The sequence below is a fragment of the Kogia breviceps genome, chromosome 7 (assembly GCF_026419965.1).
Source record: "Kogia breviceps isolate mKogBre1 chromosome 7, mKogBre1 haplotype 1, whole genome shotgun sequence".
Lineage (NCBI taxonomy): Eukaryota > Metazoa > Chordata > Mammalia > Artiodactyla > Physeteridae > Kogia > Kogia breviceps.
The window spans coordinates 97,250,238-97,276,157 of NC_081316.1; the positions used below are offsets into that span (position 1 = coordinate 97,250,238).

Sequence of the window (25,920 nt, forward strand, 5' to 3'; positions counted from 1 at the left end):
GTAAAGTAGGCAAAAATGTTAACCAATATTTATAAAAATAGGAAAGTCTATTAAAAGAGAATGCATCCTACCAGGGTCAAAATTTGATATATAATTTCAATAAGTTAAGCCTGAGGCTGAAAGACGGTGGCTTGAAAAATGATGAATGCAGAATATATAGCACTATGCTTTTGAAATTACTCCTTATCAAAGCTTAATCTTGGTATTCCTAATAGTCATGACATCTAGCCTTTGGCTGAATGCTGATGGATGCTTTACGCATGTAAAATTTCAACATACTTACTAAAGGGTTCCAACAATATCCAGGGCTAAACTAATCAAATATTTTAATTACAAGACTTCTCAAATTTGGCATACAACTGAGTACACTAAGTCAGGGGTCCCCAACCCCCGGGCCGTGGACTAGTACCAATCCATGGCCTGTTAGGAACCGGGCCGCCCAGCAGAAGGTGAGCAGCGGGCGAGTGAGCGAAGCTTCATGGGCCGCTCCCCATTGCTCGCATTACCGCCTGAATCCTGAACAATCCTCGCCCCTTCTGCGGAAAAATTGTCTTCCATGAAACTGGTCCCTAGTGCCAAAACGGTTGGGGAGCTGCACTAAGCAATGTCAAAAAATAAACAGTGCATGGATCCTTTACATGTAGTTACAGAAGTAGCCACAAGTTGTCTCTGTTATACTTTAACCCCGAAATGTAGTCAATTGGGCATCTGACTGTTTAAAATAGATTACCGGGTACAATAATTAAGTCTAGCACATTGGGACTTTTAGGATAAAATGAGGACTATGGTTTTGTTCTTGAACATAAATGAAAGCTCCAAATACAAGTTGTCTTTGGACTATAGTGGCTCCTGGCTAGTGAACTAAGAATCCTGAAGAAAGTGAGCTTATTTGTATACGAATTCTTAGCACATACAAATTAACTGAATGAGAAGAAAATCTATAATTTTCAGCATTATGTAAACTTCCGAAAACAAGAATTGACTTGTAAAGGAATTTCTTCAAAGTATCTAAAAGAGAATGATTGCCAATATGAAGGAATTCAAACTTTTGAAGTTAATGAAAATATTTATTCAAACCTAACTGTAGTACAGTATCAAGCTGAGTTAAATAAACATTAACTGTACTAATTCCGGGTTCCTTAGGAACAGACCGCTGCTACATCATAAAAATTTATTACAACACAAATTTCTGCAGTAAGGTTCAGCTAGTAAGACGTGATTTCCACACTGAGAAATGTAGTGTAAGAGTAGGATGGATTTAGTTTTCTAAAGGTCCAGTATTTTTTAAAAAATGGTTGAGGAAAATGACTCATAAATATATACAACTGCAGAAAGAAACCCTTAGTATACTGATATTTAACAAAACAGAAAGCACTTAAGAGAACATACTTTAAGATCTAGGCACAATTGGTACGAATTATAATTTCTGTACTCATTTAAAGGTTTAAACCAATTCTTCAACTTGACTGATGTGTGTGAGTCTAATACAGAGAAGGCACTTCTTTCATTCTCCTTAAGGACTTTCTGAGGGAAACTCTATAATACTTTAAGGGGTACAGAGACAACGTACTATACCCGAGTGTAACATAGCCCATTTTAGGAGAAACTAAATTAAAATAGAAAAGTATGATTTCTCTTTTTACATCTTATGATGGACATGGCTTTCTAAAAGGACAACAGAAGATAATCCTGCGTACAAGCTTTAACATAGAACACAAGATTTAAATTAAATGTGCATTGGTCTCTACTATGTAAAAAGTTCTATGAATTAGTGCAGTTCTTTAAATCCCCAGTATTTAGGGGAAAAGTATATACATAGCAAGAAATCTCAACTACTACATAACCAAACTTTTTATGGCTCAACAGTCTAAACGCTTAAAGTTATGTAAAAGATCTTAGAAGTTATAAACAAAAGATCAGAACACTCAAATGGCTTACAAAATTCTCTCTTTAAAACAAAGAGACCAGAACAACCAGAAGAAATAAAGTGTGCAATTTTAGGAACATTATCTTTACTGCAATTATAAGAATGGGCGGCAAAGTATTCACTCTAGAAAAAAACCCCAAATTGTTAATTTCTGGTTACTTTATTACCATATGAATTCATTATCACTCTTGTACTAATTAGTGGCTATGTCTTCAGATATCTTGTGGGACAATTACTGAAGGCAATTTATAAAGAAAAGTATACTTTTCCCACTCAAAGTGAGAAACTATTCCAAATGAATAAGCCTCAGAATTAGAGATCATAAGAAGCCAAAAAATACAATGTAAGAACATTAGGTTGATTTAAGCTCTATTTCAACAAGATTTACACAGTATTTACAATATACAATTGTCAAAGATATACAGTTTTGCAGATTGGCTTTACTCACATTTCTGCAAATGTTTTTTCCACAATAAAAATATACCAAGGTAAAGCTATTTACAAACTAGGAAGCTGCTTTAGAAACAGCCTGATTTAGAAATAAAGTGAAATTTCAGTACAATGAAAGTGCAGGTCATGCTTTCAGATTCTGTCAGTGTCTCATTCCCTACACTCATAGTTTAAGGAATAGTAGTTTTAAATAGCTACTGTTCTTATATGTTCAGAATATTTACTCATCATAATGCAATGATAACAAAAATTTGTCCACATCCATTCCAGCTGGAAATGAACTGGGTAGCTTCTTTTTCTGTCAAAAAAAAAAAAAAAAAAAGGAAAAAAAAAAAAGAAAAGAAAAGAAAGAAAGAAAGAAAAAATAAACCTAAGTTAACATATTGAACTCAAACAAGGCCAAAAAGCTAGCTTTCTTATTAAGTCACATAGACCCTCATATCAGGTACTTTCATATACTACCAAAGTTTTTGCCAAAACAGTTTAGTTCATTAGCATTTTAGTTATACAGAGAAGTAGAGACAATTTTTATAAATCCAAGGTTAATAAAATATACTTCAATGATATTTCATTATTTTAGAGCACAAGACATTATACAAATTCAGAGTGTATGAATGTTGAATGAGACAAGAGAGAACATGCTTTTTATAAGGTGGTCATTATTGCTAAACTGTAAGCTTTGGAAAGCTTTACTAAGATTTTAAGAGTTAACAGGTACTTTTCTAGTTCCAAACATTTAACATACTCTAGGCACTTTACAAACACTGCATTTAGTCCTCACAGCCACTGGGTAAGATGTGTGGTAACCTCATGTCAAATGATGCAGCTCAGACTCAGATGTTATGGGCTTAACAATAGTCAAGAACCAATAAGCAGGAGATGCAGGATTCAACCCAGGCTTGCAAGGCAGCAGAGCCAAGATTCTTTCCCTGACACAATACTTCCTCTATGACATTTTAAACCTTTCTGTTCAATCCACTTACTAAATGGCTAAACAGATTTAGGAAAAATGGCTTTAATTTCTTAATGATAATCCTACATTACTTTCCTACAGATAACCGTGGTTAAAGAAGAAACAGGTAAATTTAATTTTTATACTGCTCCAACACATTAATTTATATTAGAATCTATGGAAGAGTTGGTAGGACATGTGGAAAAAATGGAGGAGTTGCAAAGCAGTTTTCACTTGGTAATTCCATATACAATAATGGCTTCCCAATTTTTCATGTGTTATGTCATTCTCCCCACCAAACCTTGGGTCCTACCATGACAGAAAACAAAAACCTCCTTTTACCAAGGAAGATGTTTATAAATACATGCCTTAGCAACTATTTTGAAAATGCTATGTTTCATCTAGATAACTTCTGAGTACCACACTGGCTGAGAGATACTGCTAGAGAATGTATTTTGTCAATCAAAATTCAAAGCTATTCTTGACCAAAATGTTCAGTTAGGTAGCTATGGCAAAAAATGATGAGATCTTTAATCTGAGCACTGAAGGAAGGGCAAGGTGTGGTTTTGAAATTAAGACTTTCAAACTTGCCTTAATTTTCTTCTTTTTCATTGGTATTGATGAATTTGCAAGACTTTTATTAGAAGTACGCGAGTGTCGTTCACGCTCATCTAATTCCTCGATTTTCCGCTTTTTTGTGGTGCTCCTTGAAGATGCTCTAAATTGTTGTGTATTGTCTTTTAGAGGAGTAGTTGAAGTAGTCCTAGAGATGGCTGCTCTGGAGAGAATCATTAATGTATGGGCAGCCATGTTTACACTGTTTTCACTCCCTGTTTCACTGGCAGGGCTGCAGGCGGGCAAGTCTGGGGTGACAGGAGGGACCATTACTTTGGGTGTGCTACTGTCTTCACCATAACGCCTACTAGAAGGGACCTTGATAACATCTGCAGGTTCTTCTTTATGTTTTTCCCCTGCTCCTGAGCCGGATGTCCGGGGTACAGATAAATCAGTACTATCAGCGAGTCTATTTACTGGGCTATGCCACTGAATATCTTGTAACATTTCTGTGGTATGTTTGGTGAGTGGGTTAATCAAAGAACTGGCAGACTTGGTTTGTTCTTGTTTTAAATCCTTCACAGGCGCACCTACTGAAATGACATTTTTACTGTTTGAGGATGTGCCTTGTTTTCTGGTTAGCTCTTGCAGTGAAGCTATAGTTTTCTCATTCCGTACACCCCCATTTTGCTGCCCATTAGACAGTTTTGAAGTTTCTGGATTTTTCTGCCTTTCCACATCACTGCATAGTTCATTCTCCTTATTAGCTGTTGCTTTATGGAAAGATTCAAGTATAGTTTCTGTTGGTGAAACTTTCTTTTCTGATTGAGTTTCTTTTATGCTATGTCGGCTAATGGCAGTTTCTGATTTAGATAAAATCTTAGGCACAGGAGGTTTCTCTCTCTCTCTTTTGACAGCATTATTAGAAGGGGGTTTTAAGGTGGAGGAAACAATGGGTAAGTCAAGATTAGAAAATGAAATGTCATTCCTTTCTTTGTTTTGGGACACCGTCTTATGATTTGTCCCCTGTGTATTCGCCACAGGAGAAGCAGTGCTATCAAAACAGAGCACACGCCTGTGGCTTTCAAAGGTTTTGCTAGTTGGAACTATACTTTCTACTGAGAAGGGAACTGTTATTTCTTCCAATTTTTTCCCAAGATCTGTGGCCATATTCTTGTCAGGAACTTCAGTTCTACAAGGAAAAAAAATTTTACTTAGCAACATAAAGAAATTCTTCATGCTTTTAACTTGAGCATTCAAATACTCTATGATAGAAACTACTTTTATGCTCACCGTTGTACATGGCATCCAACTAAGTGACTTGATGAATCCACCAAATTATTTACCTGTTTTCCTGGAATTATAAATTAAGTTAATTAGAAAAGAAAAACATTCCTGAAAGTATATTTCTCTGAAAGAAAACAGAACAGACCACAGTATCAGACACCAGGAGAAAAATTTAAGCTATAGCTAATGTACAAATGAAATACTTTCACATACTGGGTCTAAAAAAGCAGCCTTGCAATATACACGAGACAATCACTCATTCATGTTATTGAGGAAATATAAATATGGAGCAAATGACTTGCTTTAACTTCAGGCAAATATACAAATTAGTATGCTCAATGTAGCATTTAAGGGTACTACTTAGATCCAAAAAGTTACTTACTTAAAGAAAACACTGTATTATGCCTATTTAAAAATTCTGCCCATTTAACTGTCATGTTTGTAAGCCTATGTCACTCAGAGCACATGCTCTGGAGTTTTAATAGCCATATTTTTATGTCCATGGACTTATGAGTTTATGTGGAAGGGCAGCAAGATATGAAGCCAGAAACGAAAGCAAAGATGATATCATGTAGGACCTTGGGTATTATGCAAAAGGTTTTTTAGAGAATCCTTAAGAGTTTTAAATAGGGAGGATGCATGAATAGATTTGTTTTAGGAAGTCACTCTGGCAGCAGTGTAGAAGATGAACTAGAGAAGAAAGAAAAGTGGAAATAGAAATTCTAGTTAGATTGCTATAAACATTCAAGGTAGGAGATGATGAAGGTCTTAAGAGACAGTAATGGGCATTCGCATGGATATGAACAGTAAATCAGGAATAAATGGTGATATTAACCAAGAGGGAAAGGTAGGCAGAAGAGGTTTTTGAGGAAGAAGAGGTGAGACTTAGATATGTAGAGTATGTGGATCTTAAGTTACATAAAATTAGAACGGGAGGAGCACAGTAGTTCTAGAAGCCACCAATAGTATTAACTGTTAGAGGGAAGTAAAGTAAGAATGGAAAACATCCAATGCATATGGCAGCATTAGGAGGCTACTGGTGACTTTAAACAGTTTTAGTGGAAACATGAGAAAGGACAATAATATGAAGAAGTAATGGGAAATAAGAGGGATCGGGGATAAAGGGTTGCCAGATGTGAAAAACCTAAAGGAATGATGGGAATGATCCTTGTATCCATAGTTGGACAGCCACAGAGAGAAGAAGCCAAAAAAGAAAAGTTGAAGATACACAGAAGAGAGAAGGTAGCCTGCATTAACCTTAGAATGAGATAATCATTCCTCTAAGAAGGGAAAAGGGAAGAATGATTTAGATGAACAGTTACATATTAAATTGGAGTAATGTGAGAAAATGGAGTTTACTACCAATAAAAATCAAAATCATTGGCCTAGAGTAAGGAAAGCGGTGACTGGATAGATCCGAGAAGACCTGTGGAAGTCTGAAATACTATTAAGGAGGAATGGGAGAGAAAGAAGATAGGTAGACATTTGAAATAATTGCTAAGTGGCAGTGAGGGTGAGAAAGTTTTAAGTGTTATTGAATGGAATCACTTCTAAAGCAATGCTAAGAAGCCCAGGTGTAAAGGCAGAAACATGGTTGGCTGGACAGATCCAGGGCTAGAGGGTATTAAGTGGATATGGTCAAAGAATGTGAATATGAAGGTGTTTAAGAGTACTGGGAAAAGTGGCTGATGTGGTGGGTTGTGGGGTTTAGCCTGGATAGGGAAGGAAATGAATGCAGAAAGGAAGTGAAAATTCAGGTTAAGGTAAGGATTCAAGTAATAGGAGCTCTCATTGGTTGAAAAGCGATTCAATGGATATACAGAAATGTGAGTATTCTGAGAGAGGTTATTGACCGTTAAAAATTATATAGGGCTAATAACAAGTAGTGAAAAATTAAAGGTAAAGCTATGGGACAGGTTGGCTTAAGTGAAGATTAAAGACTTAGAAATGAAAGGGGTCAACAATTCTGAGGGTTAGGGTGTTGTTAGGTTAACAACATGGGCATTTTGTCACCCATGAAAATGGAGAAGTCTGAGGTAGAGAAGTTTGAGAACTCACCACAACATTCATCAATATTTTCATTCATAAATGAAAATCTCATGTTACTTTGTATATGTTATCTTTCATTGAACTAAATCCTTAATTTTGGAGTAGTCAGCATTATCAAATTTTTTCATTTTTCAAAAGCAATCTTTTATCCCAGCATCATCTGGATATTCTCTTACATTTTCTTTCATTATTTGTTTTGCTTTTCACTTTCAGGTGTTAATCATCTTGGAGTTCATACCTTTATATATGTTGTAAGGAAGAGATCTATTTTTTTCCCTGTAATATATATAATAGCCAATAGATTTCATTTACTAAACAAACCATCCTATCCCTTCTGACTTCTGACATTACCTCTACTATGTACAAGTTGCTATAAATACACGGTCTTTTTCTAAACTCTGTTTTGTTCCATTTGTCTTTTTCTTTTTTAAAAAATCACTGCAAAAAACTTTAAGCAAAGGTTGGACAACCACCTGTTAGGAAAGTTATTAGTATTCCAAAAAAAAAAAAAAAATACCGTCATATTGCTGCAAACAACAGAGTACACACACATAAAGCTGACATGAATGAACTTAAAAATGTACCTGTACAAGGCTTGTTTCTTAGTCCCTGAGTCTTCAGAGATTTTGGAGGGATAGGGAATTGAGGGATACTTCTATTGCAAACAGGTGCTGCCAAAGGCATATGAAGGACCTGGACGAGAAGAAGCCATTAATTATACTTTGTTTGAAAAGCAGCACCGAGCCATTTTCAGTTCATAAATCTCACCTGCCGAGGAGAAGTCGAAAAGGTATTTGCATTCTGTCCAACCACAGATACAGGGATCATTCCCACCATTCCCTGAAGTACAGGTTGGACTGGAGAAGCAATTATAATGGCGGATCCTAAAAAAAAACCCAACAATTCTCAATAAAATGGAATAAACACAAGACAACAAAGTAATTATTATATTTTAAAGGTTTTGTGTTTTTTAAAAATAAATTTATTTATTTGTTGATTTATTTATTTATGTCTGCTTGGGTCTTTGTTGCTGCGTGCAGGCTTTTCTCTAGTTGCGGCGAGCAGGGGTTACTCTTTGTTGTGGTGCGCAGGCTTCTCATTGCGGTGGCTTCTCTTGTTGTGGAGCACAGGCCCTAGAGCGTGCAGGCTTCAGTAGTTGTGGCGTGTGGGCTCAGTAGTTGTGGCACACGGGCTTAGTTGCTCCGCAGCATGTGGGATCTTCCTGGACCAGGGCTCGAATCCGTGTCTCCTGCATTGGCAGGCGGATTCTCAACCACTGCGCCACCAGGGAAGCCCCAGTAATTATTAATTTGAAATAAATTCTATATAATTATAATCAGTTTTTCATATAATCTACTCTCCTTTAAAAAAATTAATTTAGGGACAACAGCAAGGCTAACAAATTAAGAAAAAGTCAATCTGAATATTATTCCTATGGCAGTTAGTCAAGGTAAACATCATGAGTAAGCATAAGACTCTACAGCCAGAAGACTCTATAGCCAGGAGAACATGTTTTAATTGTACTTGATTCCTCTAGAAAGAATAGTGAAATTGATCAAAAAATTGGTAGTGCAGGTTTCAAGTCTGAATCTTTTACCAGAAAATAAGGGTCCAAACTGAATACTGACAGTCTAAGACTTACTCACAACCCCAAACTATGATATTATCTCAGTGGTATTTGTCAAAAAGGGTCCAGATAAGTGAGCAACCCGTCAAAACTGTGGGAGAAAATACAATGTTTACATGGGGAAGTCAACAATATAGTCTATGGCTATCATAATTTAACCCTGCCCTGTAAATGAATCTTTTCCTAATAAATTTATTAACTTATCCTGTAAGGCTGATCTCCTCACTTTCATGAACACCTACCTCAGTCTCTCAAATACCTACCTATCCTTGTGCTGCTTAAGATTCCCTTCCTTTTACTGCAAATACTACCTTATTTCTCTAAGCTTCAGCTCAAGTTCCACCTTTTCTACCAATTTTGCTCCCTCCTTTATCTTATTTAATTTAATTTATTTATTTATTTTTTTGCGATACGCGGGCCTCTCACTGTTGTGGCCTCTCCCGTTGTGGAGCACAGGCTCCGGATGCGCAGGCTCAGCGGCCATGGCTCACGGGCCCAGCCGCTCCACGGCATGCGGGATCCTCCCGGACCGGGGCACGAACCCGTGTCCCCTGCATCGGCAGGCGGATTCTCAACCACTGCGCCACCAGGGAAGCCCCCTTTATCTTATTTTAAACAGAACTTGAAATAGATACATCAGGCTTAATACTTAATTGCTGATATTTAATCTGATTTAATTGTATGCTTAAATGCAAAAAAAGAAAGAGGGGAAAGGAGTTTGGGAATCAATATCTAAGGAAGTGTACATGAATGTGCCATAAACTCCACCTTCAAGGAACACATAATCAAGAACGACCACTATGACAGGCATGTCAATCACTAACTACACATAAAATGGCATGTAATAAATGCCACAAGTGCTCCTATAAACAAAGAATTCTAAAGACAGGGATCAATTTTCAAATGTGGAAGATAGTGAGAAATTACAAAGGGTATTAATGCAGGGAGAAATTCAAGTTGTGTCTTGAAAGTCTTTCCAAATAGGTAATAAATTCCTTGAAAACTAAGACTATAATAACTATTTAAGAAAAATCTCCCACAACACTGGGTTTTAGTAGGTGTATGGTTATTCGATGAATTATTCTTCCCCCACCCCCTCTTTTTCTTGTATTGATAGCTTAGCCATGGATTGAGAAGTAACTATGGAAAGAAAAATAAAAAATGAAACCACTGAATTCCATAGCTTAGATTAAAAAAAAATTTTGATTGAATTCTATAAGGAGAAGCCATAATCACAAATTTCTGAATATTTTCTTATACTCTCACCCATGATTTATTACCTTCTAGTCAATAAGAGCACACACAAGAGAAATTAGATTCCATTCCAAAGAAATGAACTTCAATATGTTCTAAAGTTACCTTGTGAAAAGCTGGGTGACATAGCTTGGTTGACAGCAAATACACTGTTTGACCTTGGGGGTGTCTGTAACTGAGGTGGTGGTTGAGCAGACATAGGTGCAGAATTTCCAGGCAACACCACCACATTCGACTGACTGACAGTTGTTCCTAAGGCTGTTGGATCAGTTACACAAGTAGCTATCAGAATGTTATTTGAATTGCCAAAAGTTGTGCTTGTAGCTGGCATTAACTGTATGTATCCTCCATCCTTGGAAACACATGGTGTAACACTGGCTGAAAAAGCAATGCTGTCTTCATTCTGAGTGTTGTTTACTGTAGAATCTTCAGGTTTGAGTGCTAAAAGGCTCTGTTCCATTGAGGCTGAATCCCCAATTCCTTCAGCAGATGAGACAGCACCTGTGGTTTCTTCTGAAGACAGGCATTTAACTAATTCTGCATTTCTGGCAGGTGATTTAGCAGGAGAAGACAAAATTATAGTTGGCAAGTTTTCTCCACTGATACTAGAAACAGCACTGTTAAGTTCAGAATCTGAGGAAACAAATGGATCATCACTGATGATAATTTTGAGAGAGACTATATTTGATGCATCTATCTCTGTTGACTTGTTGCCAGCAGGTTTATCACTAGTATTCTGGGACTCAGGGTGAGAATCCCTCATTGAAGAAGACACAGATTCTGAAGGAAGAGAACGTATATCTTCTATAGGATTAGCTTCTGGGGGTATCAATGTAACTTCCTCACAGTTATTTTCACCTAAAGAGAGAAAAATACTATCTCCATCTTCTTTTACAGAAGATGAAGGCTCTTGTGAACCCAAAGCAACTTTCTCAGACTTGGAGGGCTGAGGCTCATGATCTGTACGATTTAACTCAACAGATGACGAATCATTAGATGGTTGTTTAATTGAAGATACTGAATTTCCAAGGTGAATTTCTACTTTTTGTTCAGATACAGTTAAATCCGAACCTTCAACAGACACAGGTAATATTTTACTTTGAAGTGAAGAATTATCTTGGCAATCTGAAAGTTGCTGTGATGTAACTGGTAACACATTATTAATTTCAATTTTACTCTGGTGTATTTCTCTAGAATCCGGTGACTTGGAACCATGGAAATTAGTTGTAAGTCTTCTTGTATCGTCAGAACTTTCACAAAATTGACCTTTTTTAGATGGCTTTCCAGTTAAAGGAATATTTTGGGATAAAAGCTGAGAAGTTTCTCCAGAGAGAATTAAGTTCTCATTGTTAGTTTCACCACCAAGGGAAACAAATGAAGTTATTGGTATATCAGACTGATCAGGCTGTAATTGAGATTCATTCTGCACACTTGGAGACAAAGAATTCTTTTCAACTTCCATAGCCAATTCAGTTTCAGTAGACATCTGATTGGTGTATAATTCAGCACAATGCTGATTACATTCGGCATCAGAGTTTACTCTTTGGTTAAAGTCATTCAAATTAGGCACAGACTCAAAGGTGATATCAAGGTTACACTTCTGTTCAGTAGATACTACTGTTTTAAAGGACTTTTTCTGGATGCTAGAGTCTATCTGGGAAAAATGTTCCTGGGCTTCCTGTCTAAGCTCATCATGGTTGCTGCCATTCTTCAAAACATTTGATGTGTCTTCATTTTGATAGGATGTACAAAATGGGGGTTGACCAGATTGATCATCTGTAAAATATTAGGATGGCAGAAAGATATGGTGAGTATGTAACAGCTTTTAAGGTAGTCATCTTTACTATAAAACCTATTTTGCCAAGGAAGTAACTAATCTTTGACATACCAGCAAGTGGAAGTCTGGTAAACTCACTCTCTCATTTTTTGAGTATCAAAAAACTTACAGGTACTTTTCTTATTACTGATGCCATTTTTAACAAGTGCCAAATTATATTTCAAGCTTTTTAGAAAACAGATGACACAATGAAGGAAAAAGTATATATGTTTAAGAACATTTAATATGTACCAATATAAAAAAAAAACTGGCTACAAACCTACTCTTTTCAAAACAACTGATCTTTCAACTTCTACCATTTCTACCGACCATACTTCATCTGATATATTCTTGAAGGTGAAATGGGGCCAAGTACATTTTGCATGATCAACATTTGATGTTATTGTGTACACTTTAACATTTATTATACATTTACTGAAGATCAACCATATGACCGGTACTGGGACACAAAGATGGATGACCCAGTCTCCGCCCTTGGTGATATCAGTCTAAGGGAGGCAGACATAGGACAGAAAGTCATAATGAAACATGCCAAAAACCATAGTAGTATAGGAACAAAAGGCACCTTTTCTGGCCTATGGGATGTGTTATTGTACGAGGAGATCTTGACAAATAAAAGTGTTAATAGTTGGAAAAAGAAGAAAGGGCATTTGAGAAAATACTGATATACTGTATCATACATCATTCACAGTTTAGGAGAGAAAACAGTAACAATTAACAATATGAAAAATATTGGGAAAAATCCAGAAAAATGTATATCAACTATCATAAAATTCTGTTAATGTGACACTGGTAAAATAATAGTGGGTATGGAGCACATGTGAATCCTTATTTTGGGGAAACCAGTGGAAATTATATACAGGCCACATAAATTCAGGGGTAGTCAGTTTCAACAAAGTGGGAAGAGACTTTCTGAGAAAATAGGATTTCAAATTTAATTTTGTGCAGGGTAGAGCTTATCTGAAGCACAATCTTCCACACATAATATATATGAGAAAGACACGCCCTCCTACAATTCAGCCTAAGAAGAAATGGAGGATTGGATTTGGGTACAGGCAATGGACTCAAAGTAGGAATATAGTCTGAGATATTCCCAAACTGGTTTTTGGAAGGCGTGATGTGAAACTTGGAAGCCATGAACTCTTTTGAGGGAGCTGGAAGGTCATGGCATTTAAGAATAGATGAACAGAAAAGATTATTGTGGCATAGCTTGGTGTAGACAGAAATGGATAGAGGTGGTACCAAAGAGGCATACAGTTTAGCAAGTGTGAGATGCCAGGATAATGTGAGAGAAGCCAGGGTAATGGTTATCTTTGAGGAACAGGGATGAAAGGAGTAGTGATTGCGAAGGGATATGAAGAGATGTTTTTGTGGTGCTGGCGGTATTCTATTTTTTGACTTTAGAAATGGTTATGTGGGTATTTGCTTGATTATAATTCAATGAGCTAAAGTACACTTATTGTGCACTTCTGCATACGTTACGTTTCACAAGAATGAAATTTTTTAAAACTTGGCCAATATTTATTTATTTATTTATTTATTTATTTATTTATTTTTTGTGGTAAGCGGGCCTCACTGTTGTGGCCTCTCCCGTTGCGGAGCACAGGCTCCGGACGCTCAGGCTCAGCGGCCATGGCTCACGGGCCCAGCCGCTCCGCGGCATGTGGGATCTTCCCAGACCAGGGCACAAACCCGTGTCCCCTGCATCGGCAGGCGGATTCTCAACCACTGCGCCACCAGGGAAGCCCTTGGCCAATATTTAAAAGATCTAAGATAGACATATTCACTACCCTCCCTCATTCTTAAGTAGTTACTGTGGGACAATTATGTACCATACTGGTACTCTATGGGAGGCAGAAACATAAAGAACTGACTTAGTAGACACATAGGAATATAACCTAAAACCTCATAAAACCCATAATTCAGGACTATCAGGAAGTATATAATTTCCTCTAAATAAGTGAGATATTGATACTGAGCACTCAGCTAAGCTTGCTTTCGAGGCTGGATGATTAATACCATGAACCAACCTTACACATTAGGAATTTGAATATGTGTCTCAAAATAATTATGTTAAATGTTACAAACAGGTTGAACTGGTCAACACTATTAACACCAATTTGTGCATGTCTACTGCACCATGAAGGAATAAGTACTAAAAATTCACCTTTTAATCAAAGTACTAAAGGGGTGGGAATAATTTTTTTCTTTTTAAATGAAGAGAGAAAACTTAGAAACACAAAAATGACCTATGTGGTAATTTGAACAACTTTCAAATTAAACATTTTCTGCCTTTGAGATTTTGAGACTGATATTAGGATTTAGATTGATATTAACAAAATCAAATTCTTACCAGATTCTTCTGTTTCAAAAGAACCTTTAACTGCTAGGTTAGTTTCACCTGCTAAGACTACATTGAGATTGGTTTCCATATGCTGACTGGAAATGCCTTGTGATATATTTTTATTATTCTTTGTTTTACCTGTTAAAAAGGGAATAGGGAAACAATTGATTAAATGACCAAAATAAAAATAAGCATCAATTCATACAGCTTGACAGTGGTCAAGCAGATGTTAAAGTTTGGACTTAATTATAGTCCTTTAATTATACTTTTTCACATGTTGCCTTGTATATCATTGACAAGTATAATTTTTCCACTAGACCAGTGCATTTTTAACATGTTCTCAGACAGTGCTGGTCTGCTGGTTTAGAGACTGCACTTTGAGAACTACTGCACTAGGCCATAAGATTTAGGGCAATAGACAAATATTTTTATTCCTCTTGTATTATCCAACTGTGTTTAGTATAATATATGTATAGAAGACCTCAACACATTTTTGATAACTGGCAAAACTGCCCACAACTAACCCCCCCTCACCCCAAAACTGTTCTTTATTTTTACAGCTAAAGTAACTTTAAGAAAAAATAAAACAAAAAAGCAACAAAAAAACTTTCATATCCATATGTTTGCTTTAATGAAAATAGGAACTTTTTCCAGATGCTCTGGGAAATGTTTTACTCTGTTTAAGCTCTTTCTCCAGAGAAATTGGAGAAACATTTTTCTCCTAACTGCTTTGACAGAAATGTTCTACTTACCATAATCAAATAGATCAAAGAGTGCCTGAAATGCTGGATCGGATTCTGTCTGTTCCAATATATCCTGTATAGCTTCTTCAGACATGTGGATTTCACTCTGCAAAAACAAAAAACAAACAAAAAGTGATCCTAATTGAATTAATATGGTTTAATACCAGCAAAGTAATTAGAGGACATCTGATATTTTGTACCTTTTATGTAGTATTCCCTTCCAAGAAATTTTCTTCTGATTGTAACACTATTCACTTAAAACAAATTAAAACAGGAAGACTAGAAAATAGAAAGTGAATGCTCCCTAATACCACTAATTAATCACTTTGGTGACTATATCCCCAAACATTAAAATAAAATAAATATAGAATAAAACCATGCTATAATGTTCTTTATTACTTGACACACAACACTGTGTACGTTTAAGGTGTACAGCATAATGATCTGACCTACATATATTGTGAAATGATACCAAAATAAGCTTAGTTAATATCCATCACCTCATATACATATTTAAAAAAGAGAGAAAAAGAAAAAAATACTTTTTTCCTTGTGAGAACTCTTAGGATATACTCTCTATTTTTATTATTTATTTTTAAAAATTTATTTATTTTTGGCTGTGTTGGGTCTTCATTGCTGTGCGTGGGCTTTCTCTAGTTGCGGTGTGCAGGCTTCTCATTGCGCTGGCTTCTCTTGTTGCGGAGCACGGGCTTTAGAGCACAGGCTCAGTAGCTGTGGTGCCCAGGCCTAGTTGCTCTGCAGCATGTGGGATCCTCCCAGACCAGGGCTCGAACCGTGTCCCCTGCATGGGCAGGTGGACTCCCAACCACTGCACCACCAGGGAAGCCCCAGAATATTCTGCTCTCTTAATTTTCAAATACTGTTGACACTTGAACAACATAGGTTTGAACTGTGCAGGTCCACTCATATGCAGAATTTTTTCAATAGATACGTATTACAGCACTACAAGATCCAAGGTTGGTTGAATCTGCACTTGCAGAACTGTATATATGGAGGGCTGACTGTAAACTTTTAAGTGGTTTTTTTTTGTTTGTTTGTTTGTTTGGTGGTACGTGGGCCTCTCACTGTTGTGGCCTCTCCCGTTGCAGAGTACAGGCTCTGGATGCACAGGCTCAGCAGCCATGGCTCACGGGCCCAACTGCTCCGTGGCATGTGGGGTCTTCCCGGACCAGGGCACGAACCCACGTCCCTGCATCGGCAGGCGGACTCTCAACCACTGCACCAACAGGGAAGCCCTTAAGTGGGTTTTAAAAAAAAATTTTATTTTTATTGGAGTATAGTTGCTTTACTATATTGTGTTAGTTTATACTGTACAGCAAAGTGAAACAGCTATATGTATAAATATATCCCCTCTTTTTTGGATTTCCTTCCCATTTAGGTCACCACAGAGCACTGAGTAGAGTTCCCTGTGCTACACAGTAGGTCCTCATTAGTTATCTATTTTATACATAGTATCAATAGTGTATGTATGTCAATCCCAACCTCTGTTTATCTCACCCTCCCTTCCCCCTTGGTTTAAGTGGGTTTTGGACTGCATGTGGAGTCAGCACCCCTAACCCCAAGCTGTTCAAGGGTTAACTGTATACCGTACAGCAGTGTTAACTATAGTCATCATGTTGTACACTGCATCCCCTGTACTTATTTATTTTATAACTGGAAGTTTGTACCTTTTGACCACCTTTATCCAATTCCTCCACCTCTGACCTATTTTTCTATGAGATTGGTTTAATAATGTTGTTTAACCTGCTTTCTTCATATAAGTTTGTTGTACACTGCTTTCTAGGGCCTTCAATATAAACCTACCTCACTCTTTTTATCTGCCTGTTTTCGTTTCTTCACTTTATTTTATTATTTTTTAAGTTTTAAAGTTTTGGCTGTGCTGTGTGGCATGGGGGATCTTAGTTCCCCAACCACGGATAGAAGTTGACCCCCTGAAATGGAAGCACAGAGTCTTAACCACTGGACCGCCAGGGAAGTCCCTGTCTCTTCATTTTAAGTACTTCTTTCAAATATTGGACAATCCTTATTTATGTGCTCATACTTAAAAGCAGCATTCCAAAAGCTGTCTTTAAACCCTGTGCCAATAAGGAGGCAGGGACTTTGTCAACTATAGTCTAAGCTGTAGAATAATTACAGAACCATCTGTATTTTTAGTTTTTCTTATTTGAGTGAGTTAGATTTCTTGCTGGGACAGTTTATGGCTGACAGTAGTGTTTCTGAGGAACACTGTGAATGGGGAAAAGATATGGAGTTTAACTATATACTTCCTAAACTTTACACCTTACCATCCTGTTTGTAGCCCTATCTTTACGTTTACTTGCAGAGGTACTAGAGTCAAGTCTTTTGGAATGTCTGTGTTGTAAAGTGGCTTTTACCTGAACTTTGCCTTTACTGGCTTAGAATCCTGGGTCTGCTAAGTCAGGTACCACTTGTCCATTTCAAATTCTAAAAAAATTCTTTCTCTGTCCTTGTGGGTTTATGCTTTTTTCTTTCTTTTTTTAAATTTATTTTTGGCTGTGTTGGGTCTTCGTTGTTATGCGTGGGCTTTCTCTAGTTGTGGCAAGCGGGGGTTACTCTTTGTTGTGGTGTGCAGGCTTCTCATTGTGGTGGCTTCTCTTGTTGCAGAGCATGGATTCTAGGCATGCAGGCTTCAGTAGTTGTGGCACGTAGGCTCAGTAGTTGTGGCTCACGGGCTCTATAGTGCAGGCTCAGTAGTTGTGGCACACGGGCTTAGCTGCTCCATGGCATGTGGGATCTTCCCGGACCAGGGCTCGAATCCATGTCCTCTGCGCTGGCAGGCGGATTCTTAACCAGTGCGCCACCAGGGAAGCCCCTGTGGGTTTTTGCTTTTTAAAAATTCCCTATACTGTCTTTTTAGTAGGGTACAAAACTAAACGTTTATCCCTTTATCCTTCTAAAGGGAAACAACTCTTTTGTTTATAGAACTCTGCCACATTTAGCCAATTCTCACTTTTGTACATTTGCATTTTTTCTAATTTTCAGTTATGGTAAATAACACGTGAAAATCTTTATCCAGGCATCTGTTCATTCTTTGGGATTAATTTTATCAGTGCAATTACTAGGTCAAACAATATACACATTTAAAATTTTGAGAAATCCTGTCAAGAAGCCTTCCAGAAAAGTTGTATAAGAATGCTTGTTCTGCTCGGGCGGATCCAAGGGAAAGGTCTAGAGTTGGCAGTGAAAACAGCCTGAAGGGGTTAGTGCACCGTGGCTGGCCGGGAGGTAGTTCGGGGGGAAAAAGTCTGGAGCTGCCGAAGAGGCAAGAGACCTTTTCTTCCCTCTTTACCTCCTGCTGCGCGAGGAGAGGGGTTTAAGCGCGCCGCTTGGAGGAGCTCCAGGGACGGGGGCGGAGCTGCGGAAGAGACAAGAGACTTTTTCTTGCCTCTTCGCTTCCTGGGGCGCGAGGAAAGGGAATTAAGGGCACCACATAAAGGAGCTCCAGAAACGGGCGCGAGCTGCGGCTGTCGGCACGGACAACAGAGACGGGTGTGGGACGCTAGGGTTGCTGCTGCCGCCACCAAGAGGTCTGTGTGAGAGCACAGGTCACTCTCCACACCGGCCCTCCGGGGAGCCTGTGCAGCCCGCCACCGCCAGGGTCCCGGGATCCTGGGACTGCTTCCCCGGGAAAGCGCGCGGTGCGCCTCGGGCTGGTGCAGCGTCACGCCGGCCTTCGCCGCCGCGGACTCCCACCATATCCGTGCCCCACCCCCGCCCCCCACCCCCGCCTGAGTGAGCCAGAGACCACGAATCAGCTGCTCCATTAACGCTGCTCCTTTGACCCCACCCTGTCTGAGCGAAGGGCACACGCCCTGGGACGACCTGCGCGCAGAGGCGGGGCCAGGTACAGGGCTGAGCCCCAGGAGCTGTGCGAACAAAGAGAGGGGGAGGTCCCTCCCAGCAGCCTCAGAAACAGCGGGTTAAAGCTCCACAGTCAGCTTGAAGTGCCCTGCATCTGTGGAAAACGTGAATAGACAGCGAAATATCCCAGGTTGAGGCAGTGGACTTTGGGAGCAAGATATACTATTATTTTCCCCCTTTTTCTTTTTGTGAGTGTGTATGTGGGTGCTGCTGTGTGAGATTTTGTCTGTGTAGCTTTGTTTTCACCATTTGTCCTGGGGTTAGACCGACCATTTTTTTGTTTTTTTCTTTAATAGAAATTTTTCTTCTTAATAATTATCTTGTTATTTTAATAACTGTATTTTACCCTACTTTATTTTGTCTTCTCCCCTTCCTTTCTTCCTTTCTTCCCTCCTTTCTTTCCTATTTCCCTCCCTCCTTCCTTCCTTCCTCCCTTCCTTTCTTTATTCCCTCCTTCCTTCCTCCCTTCCTTTCTTTATTCCCTCCTTCCTTCCTCCCTTCCTTCCTTTCTTTATTCCCTCCTTCCTTCCTCCCTCCCTTCCTTTCTGTATTCCCTCCTTCCTTCCTTCCTCCCTCCCTTCCTTTCTTTATTCCCTAGTTCCTTCCTCCCTTCTTCCCTTCCTTTCTTCCTCCCTCCCTTCCTTTCTTTATTCCCTCCTTCCTTCCTCCCTTCCTTTCTTCCTTCCTCCCTTCCTTTCTTCCTTCCTTCCCTCCCTTCCTCCTTTCTTCCTTCCTTTCTTGCCTTTCTATTTTTTTCTCGCTTTTGTTTTGAGCCGTGTGGATTAAAGGTTCTTGGCACTCCAGCCAGGTGTCAAGGCTGTGTCTCTGAGGTGGGAGAACTAACCTCAGGACACTGGTCCACAAGAGACCTCTCAGCTCCACGTAATATCAAATGGCGAAAATCTCCCAGAGATCTCCATCTCAACACCAAGACCCAGCTTCACTCAAGGACCAGCAACGAACAGTGCCGGACACCCTATACCCAACAAAGAGCAGGACAGGTCTACAGCCCCATCCATTAGCAGAGAGGCTGCCTAGAATCACAGTAAGGCTACCGACATCCCCATACACGCCACCAGACGTGGACCTGCCCACCAGGGAGACGGGATCCAGCCTCATCCACTAGAACAGGGGCACTGGTCTCCCCAACCAGGAAACCTACTCAACCCACTGAACCAACCTCAGCCACTGGGGACAGCCAACAAAAATAGATAGAAATACAAACCTGCAGCCTGCAAAAGGGAGACCCCAAATACAGTACGATAAGCAAAATGAGAAGACAGAAAAACACACAGCAGACGAAGGAACAAGATAAAAACACACCAGACCTAACAAATGAAGGGGTAATAGCCAATCTACCTGAAAGAGAATTTAGAATAATGATGGTGAAGATGATGCAAAATCTTGGAAATAGAATAGACAAATTGCAAGAAACAGTTCACAAGGACCTAGAAGAAATAAAGAGGAAGCAAGTAACGATGAGCAACACAATAAATGAAATGAAAAATACTCTAGACGGGATCAGTAGCAGAATAACTGAGGCAGAAGGACGGATAAGTGACCTGGAAGATAAAATAGTGGAAATAACTACTGCAGAGCAGAAGAAAGAAAAAAGAATGAAAAGAACTGAAGACAGTCTCAGAGATCTCTGGGACAACATTAAACGCACCAACATTCGAATCATAGGGGTCCCAGAAGAAGAAGAGAAAAAGAAAGGGACTGAGAAAATATTTGAAGAGATTATAGTTGAAAACTTCCCTAATATAAGGAAAGGAAATAGTCAACCAAGTCCAGGAAGCACAGAGTCCCATACAGGATAAACCCAAGGATAAACACACCGAGACACATAATAATCAAGCTGTCAAAAATTAAATACAAAGAAAACATATTAAAAGCAGCAAGGGGGCTTCCCTGGTGGCGCAGTGGTTGAGAGTCCGCCTGCCGATGCAGGAGACACGGGTTCGTGCCCTGGTCCGGGAAGATCCCACATGCCGCGGAGCAGCTGGGCCCGTGAGCCATGGCCGCTGGGCCTGCGCGTCCGGAGCCTGTGCTCCGCAACGGGAGAGGCCACAACAGTGAGAGGCCCACATACAGAAAAAAAAAAAAAAAAAAAAAAAAAAAAAAAAAAAAAGCAGCAAGGGAAAAACAACAAATAACACACAAGGGAATCCCCATAAGGCTAACATCTGATCTTTCAGCAGAAACTCTACAAGCCAGAAGGGAGTGGCAGGACATATTTAAAGTGATGAAGGAGAAAAACCTACAACCAAGATTACTCTACCCAGCAAGGATCTCATTCAGATTTGATGGAGAAATTAAAACCTTTACGGACAAGCAAAAGCTGAGAGAGTTCACCACCACCAAACCAGCTTTACAACAAATGCTAAAGGAACTTCTCTAAGCAAGAAACATAAGAGAAGGAAAAGACCTACAAGAGCAACCCGAAACAATTAAGGAAATGGTAATAGGAACGCACATATCAATAATTACCTTAAATGTAAATGGATTAAATGGTCCCACCAAAAGACACAGACTGGCTGAATGGATACAATAACAAGACCCAAATATATGGTGCATACAAGAGACCCACTTCATACCTAGGAACACATACAGACTGAAAATGAGGGGATGGAAAAAGATATTCCATGCAAATGGAAATCAGAAGAAAGCTGGAGTAGCAATTCTCATATCAGACAAAATAGACTTTAAAATAAAAACTATTACAAGATACAAAGAAGGACACTACATAATGATCAAGGGATCGATCCATGAAGAAGATTTAACAATTGTAAATATTTATGCACCCAACATAGGCGCACCTCAATACATAAGGCAAATACTAACAGCCATAAAAGGGGAAATCGACAGTAACACAATCATAGTAGGGGACTTTAACACCCCACTGTCACCAATGGACAGATCATCCAAAATGAAAATAAATAAGGAAACACAAGCTTTAAATGATACATTATACAAGGTGGATTTACTTGATATTTATAGGACATTCCATCCAAAAACAACAGAATACACATTTTTCTCAAGTGCCCATGGAACATTCTCCAGGATAGATCATATCTTGGGTCACAAATCTAGCCTTGGCAAATTTAAGAAAATTGAAATCGTATCAAGTATCTTTTCTGACCACAACGCTATGAGACTAGATATCAATTACAGGAAAAGATCTGTAAAAAATACAAACACATGGAGGCTAAACAATACACTACTTAATAACGAAGTGATCACTGAAGAAATCAAAGAGGAAATCAAAAAGTACTTAGAAACAAATGACAATGGAGACACGACGACCCAAAACCTATGGGATACAGCAAAAGCAGTTTTAAGAGGGAAGTTCATAGCAATACAATCATACCTTAAGAAACAGGAAGCATCTCGAATAAAGAACTTAACTTTGCACCTAAAGCAATTAGAGAAGGAAGAACAAAGAAACCCCAAATTTAGCAGAAGGAAAGAAATCATAAAGATCAGATCAGAAATAAATGAAAAAGAAATGAAGGAAACAATAGCAAAGATCAATAAAATGAAAAGCTGGTTCTTTGAGAAGATAAATAAAATTGATAAACCATTAGCCAGACTCATCAAGAAAAAAAGGGAGAAGACTCAAATCAATAGAATTAGAAATGAAAAAGGAAATGTAACAACTGACTCTGCAGAAATACAAAAGATTATTAGAGATTACTACAAGCAACTCTATGCCAATAAAATGGACAACCTGGAAGAAATGGACAAATTCTTAGAAATGCACAAGCTGCCGATACTGAACCAGGAAGAAACAGAAAATATGAACAGACCAATCACAAGCACTGAAATTGAAACTGTGATTAAAAATCTTCCAACAAACAAAAGCCCAGGACCAGATAGCTTCACAGGCGAATTCTATCAAACATTTAGAGGAGAGCTAACACCTATCCTTCTCAAACTCTTCCAAAAGATAGCAGAGGGAGGAACACTCCCAAACTCATTCTATGAGGCGGCCATCACCCTGATACCAAAACCAGACAAAGACGTCACAAAGAAAGAAAACTATAGGCCAATATCACTGATGAACATAGATGCAAAAGTCCTCAACAAAATACTAGCAAACAGAATCCAACAGCACATTAAAAGGATCATACACCATGATCAAGTGGGGTTTATTCCAGGAATGCAAGGATTCTTCAATATACGCAAATCAATCAACGTGATACACCATATCAACAAACTGAAGGAGAAAAACCATATGATCATCTCAATAGATGCAGAGAAAGCTTTTGACAAAATTCAACACCCATTTATGATAAAAACCCTGCAGAAAGTGGGCATAGAGGGAAATTTCCTCAATATAATAAAGGCCATATATGACAAACCCACAGCCAGCATTGTTCTCAATGGTGAAAAACTGAAACCATTTCCACTAAGATCAGGAACAAGACAAGGTTGCCCACTCTCACCACTCTTATTCAACCTAGTTTTGGAAGTTCTAGCCACAGCAATTAGAGAAAATAAAGAAATAAAAGGAATCCAGATAGGAAAAGAAGAAGTAAAGCTGTCACTGTTTGCAGATGTCATGATACTATACATAGAGAATACTAAGGATGCTACCAGAAAACTACTAGAACTAATCAATGAATTTGGTAAAGTAGCAGGATACAAAATTAATGCACAGAAAGCTCTGGCATTCTTATACATTAATGATGAAAAATCTGAGAATGAAATTAAGAAAACACTCCCATTTACCATTGCAACAAAAAGAATAAAATATCTAGGAATAAACCTGCCTAAGGAGACAAAAGACTTGTATGCAGAAAACTATAAGACACTGATGAAAGAAATTAAAGATGATACAAATAGGTGGAGAAATATACCATGTTCTTGGATTGGAAGAATCAACATAATGAAAATGACTCTATTACCCAAAGTAATCTACAGATTCAATGCAATCCCTATCAAATTATCACTGGCATTTTTTACAGAACTAGAACAAAGAATTTCACAATTTGTATGGAAACACAAAAGACCCCAAATAGCCAAAGCAATCTTGAGAACGAAAAATGGAGCTGGAGGAATCAGGCTCCCTGACTTCAGACTATACTACAAGGCCACAGTAATCAAGACAGTATGGTACTGGCACAAAAACAGAAATATAGATCAATGGAACAGGATAGAAAGCCCAGAGATAAACCCACACACATATGGTCACCTTATCTTTGATAAAGGAGGCAAGAATATACATTGGAGAAAAGACAGCCTCTTCAATAAGTGGTGCTGGGAAAACTGGACAGCTACCTGTAGAAGTATGAAATTAGAACACTCCCTAACACCATACACAAAAATAAACTCAAAATGGGTTAAAGACCTAAATGTAAGGCCAGACACTATCAAACTCTTAGAGGAAAACATAGGCAGAACACTCTATGACATCAATCACAGCAAGATCCTTTTTGACCCACCTCCTAGAGTAATAGAAATAAAAATTAAAATAAACAAATGGGACCTAATGACACTTAAAAGCTTTTGCACAACAAGGAAACTGTAAACAAGATGAAAAGACAACCCTCAGAATGAGAGAAAATATTTGCAAATGAAGCAACTGACAAAGGATTAATCTCCAAAATTTATAAGCAACTCATGCAGCTCAATAACAAAAAAACAAACAACCCAATCCAAAAATGGGCAGAAGAACTAAATAGACATTTCTCCAAAGAAGATATACAGATAGCCAATAAACACATGAAAGAATGCTCAACATCATTAATCATTAGAGAAATGCAAATCAAAACTACAATGAGATATCACCTCACACCGGCCAGATTGGCCATCATCAAAAACTCTAGAAACAATAAATGCTGGAGAGGGTGTGGAGAAAAGAGAACACTCTTGCACTGTTGGTGGGAATGTAAAATGATACCGCCACTATGGAGAACAGTATGGAGGTTCCTTAAAAAACTACAAATAGAACTACCATATGACCCAGCAATCCCACTACTGGGCATATACCCTGAGAAAACCATAATTCAAAAAGAGTCATGTACCAAAATGTTTATTGCAGCTCTATTTACGATAGCCAGGACGTGGAAGCAACCTAAGTGTCCATCAACAGATGAATGGATAAGGAAGATGTGGCACATATATACAATGGAATATTACTCAGCCATAAAAAGAAATGAAGCTGAGTTATTTGTAATGAGGTGGATAGACCTGGAATCTGTCATACAGAGTGAAATAAGTCAGAAGGACAAAAACAAATACCGTATGCTAACACATATATATGGAATCTAAAAAAAAAAAAAAATGTCATGAAGAGATTAGTGGTAGGATGGGAATAAAACACAGACCTACTAGAGCATGGACTTGAGGATATGGGGAGGGGGAAGGGTAAGATGTGACGATGTGAGAGAGTGGCAGGGACATATACACACTACCAAATGTAAATTAGATAGCTAGTGGGAAGCTGCAGCATAGCACAGGGAGTTCACCTCTGTGCTTTGTGACCACCTAGAGGGGTGGGATAGGGAGGGTGGGAGGGAGGGTGACACAAGAGGGAAGAGTTATGGGAACATATGTATAACTGATTCACTTTGTTGTAAAGGAGAAACTAACACACTATTATAAAACAGTTATACTCAAATAAAGATGTTAAAAAAAAAAATAAAAGCTATAAGAAATACTAAAAAAAAAAAAGAATGCTTGTTCTAATGTATGGACACAAAGGGGGGAAAGCGGGGAGGGGGGTGGGCGTAGGGGGTGGTGTGGTGGTGGTGGGATGAATTGGGAGATTGGGATTGACATATATATACTAAAACGTATAAAATAGATAACTAATAAGAACATGCTGTATAAAAATAAAATTTAAAAAAAGAAAAATAATTTATGTATATATAAACTGAAAGGATGGGTAATACTAATCAGTTTTATTGGTAAATAGCAATGAATAAAATGATATCACCATTAAAAAAAAAGGAACGCTTGTTCTGTTCATGTAACAATGTACATGC

General features: G+C 38.4%; 1 protein-coding gene across 2 annotated transcripts in view; it reads right to left on the bottom strand.

Annotated features, from left to right (window-relative positions):
- Nucleotides 1–2,279: 2,279 nt before the first annotated feature.
- NPAT (nuclear protein, coactivator of histone transcription) overlaps nt 2,280–25,920 on the bottom strand; it is a 61,664-nt gene continuing 38,023 nt past the window's right edge. The window contains exons 11-18 of one of the 2 annotated variants that reach the window (XM_059068536.2): nt 15,035–15,131; nt 14,292–14,420; nt 10,207–11,877; nt 7,989–8,104; nt 7,805–7,913; nt 5,178–5,238; nt 3,921–5,076; nt 2,280–2,675 (exon numbers count right to left, since the gene is read on the bottom strand). In XM_059068536.2, the coding sequence (XP_058924519.1) occupies nt 2,598–2,675; nt 3,921–5,076; nt 5,178–5,238; nt 7,805–7,913; nt 7,989–8,104; nt 10,207–11,877; nt 14,292–14,420; nt 15,035–15,131 (3,417 nt within the window). In that variant the 3' untranslated portion in view covers nt 2,280–2,597. The remainder of the gene's footprint in view (nt 2,676–3,920; nt 5,077–5,177; nt 5,239–7,804; nt 7,914–7,988; nt 8,105–10,206; nt 11,878–14,291; nt 14,421–15,034; nt 15,132–25,920) is intronic. The other variant, XM_067038885.1, reaches the window with a different exon arrangement.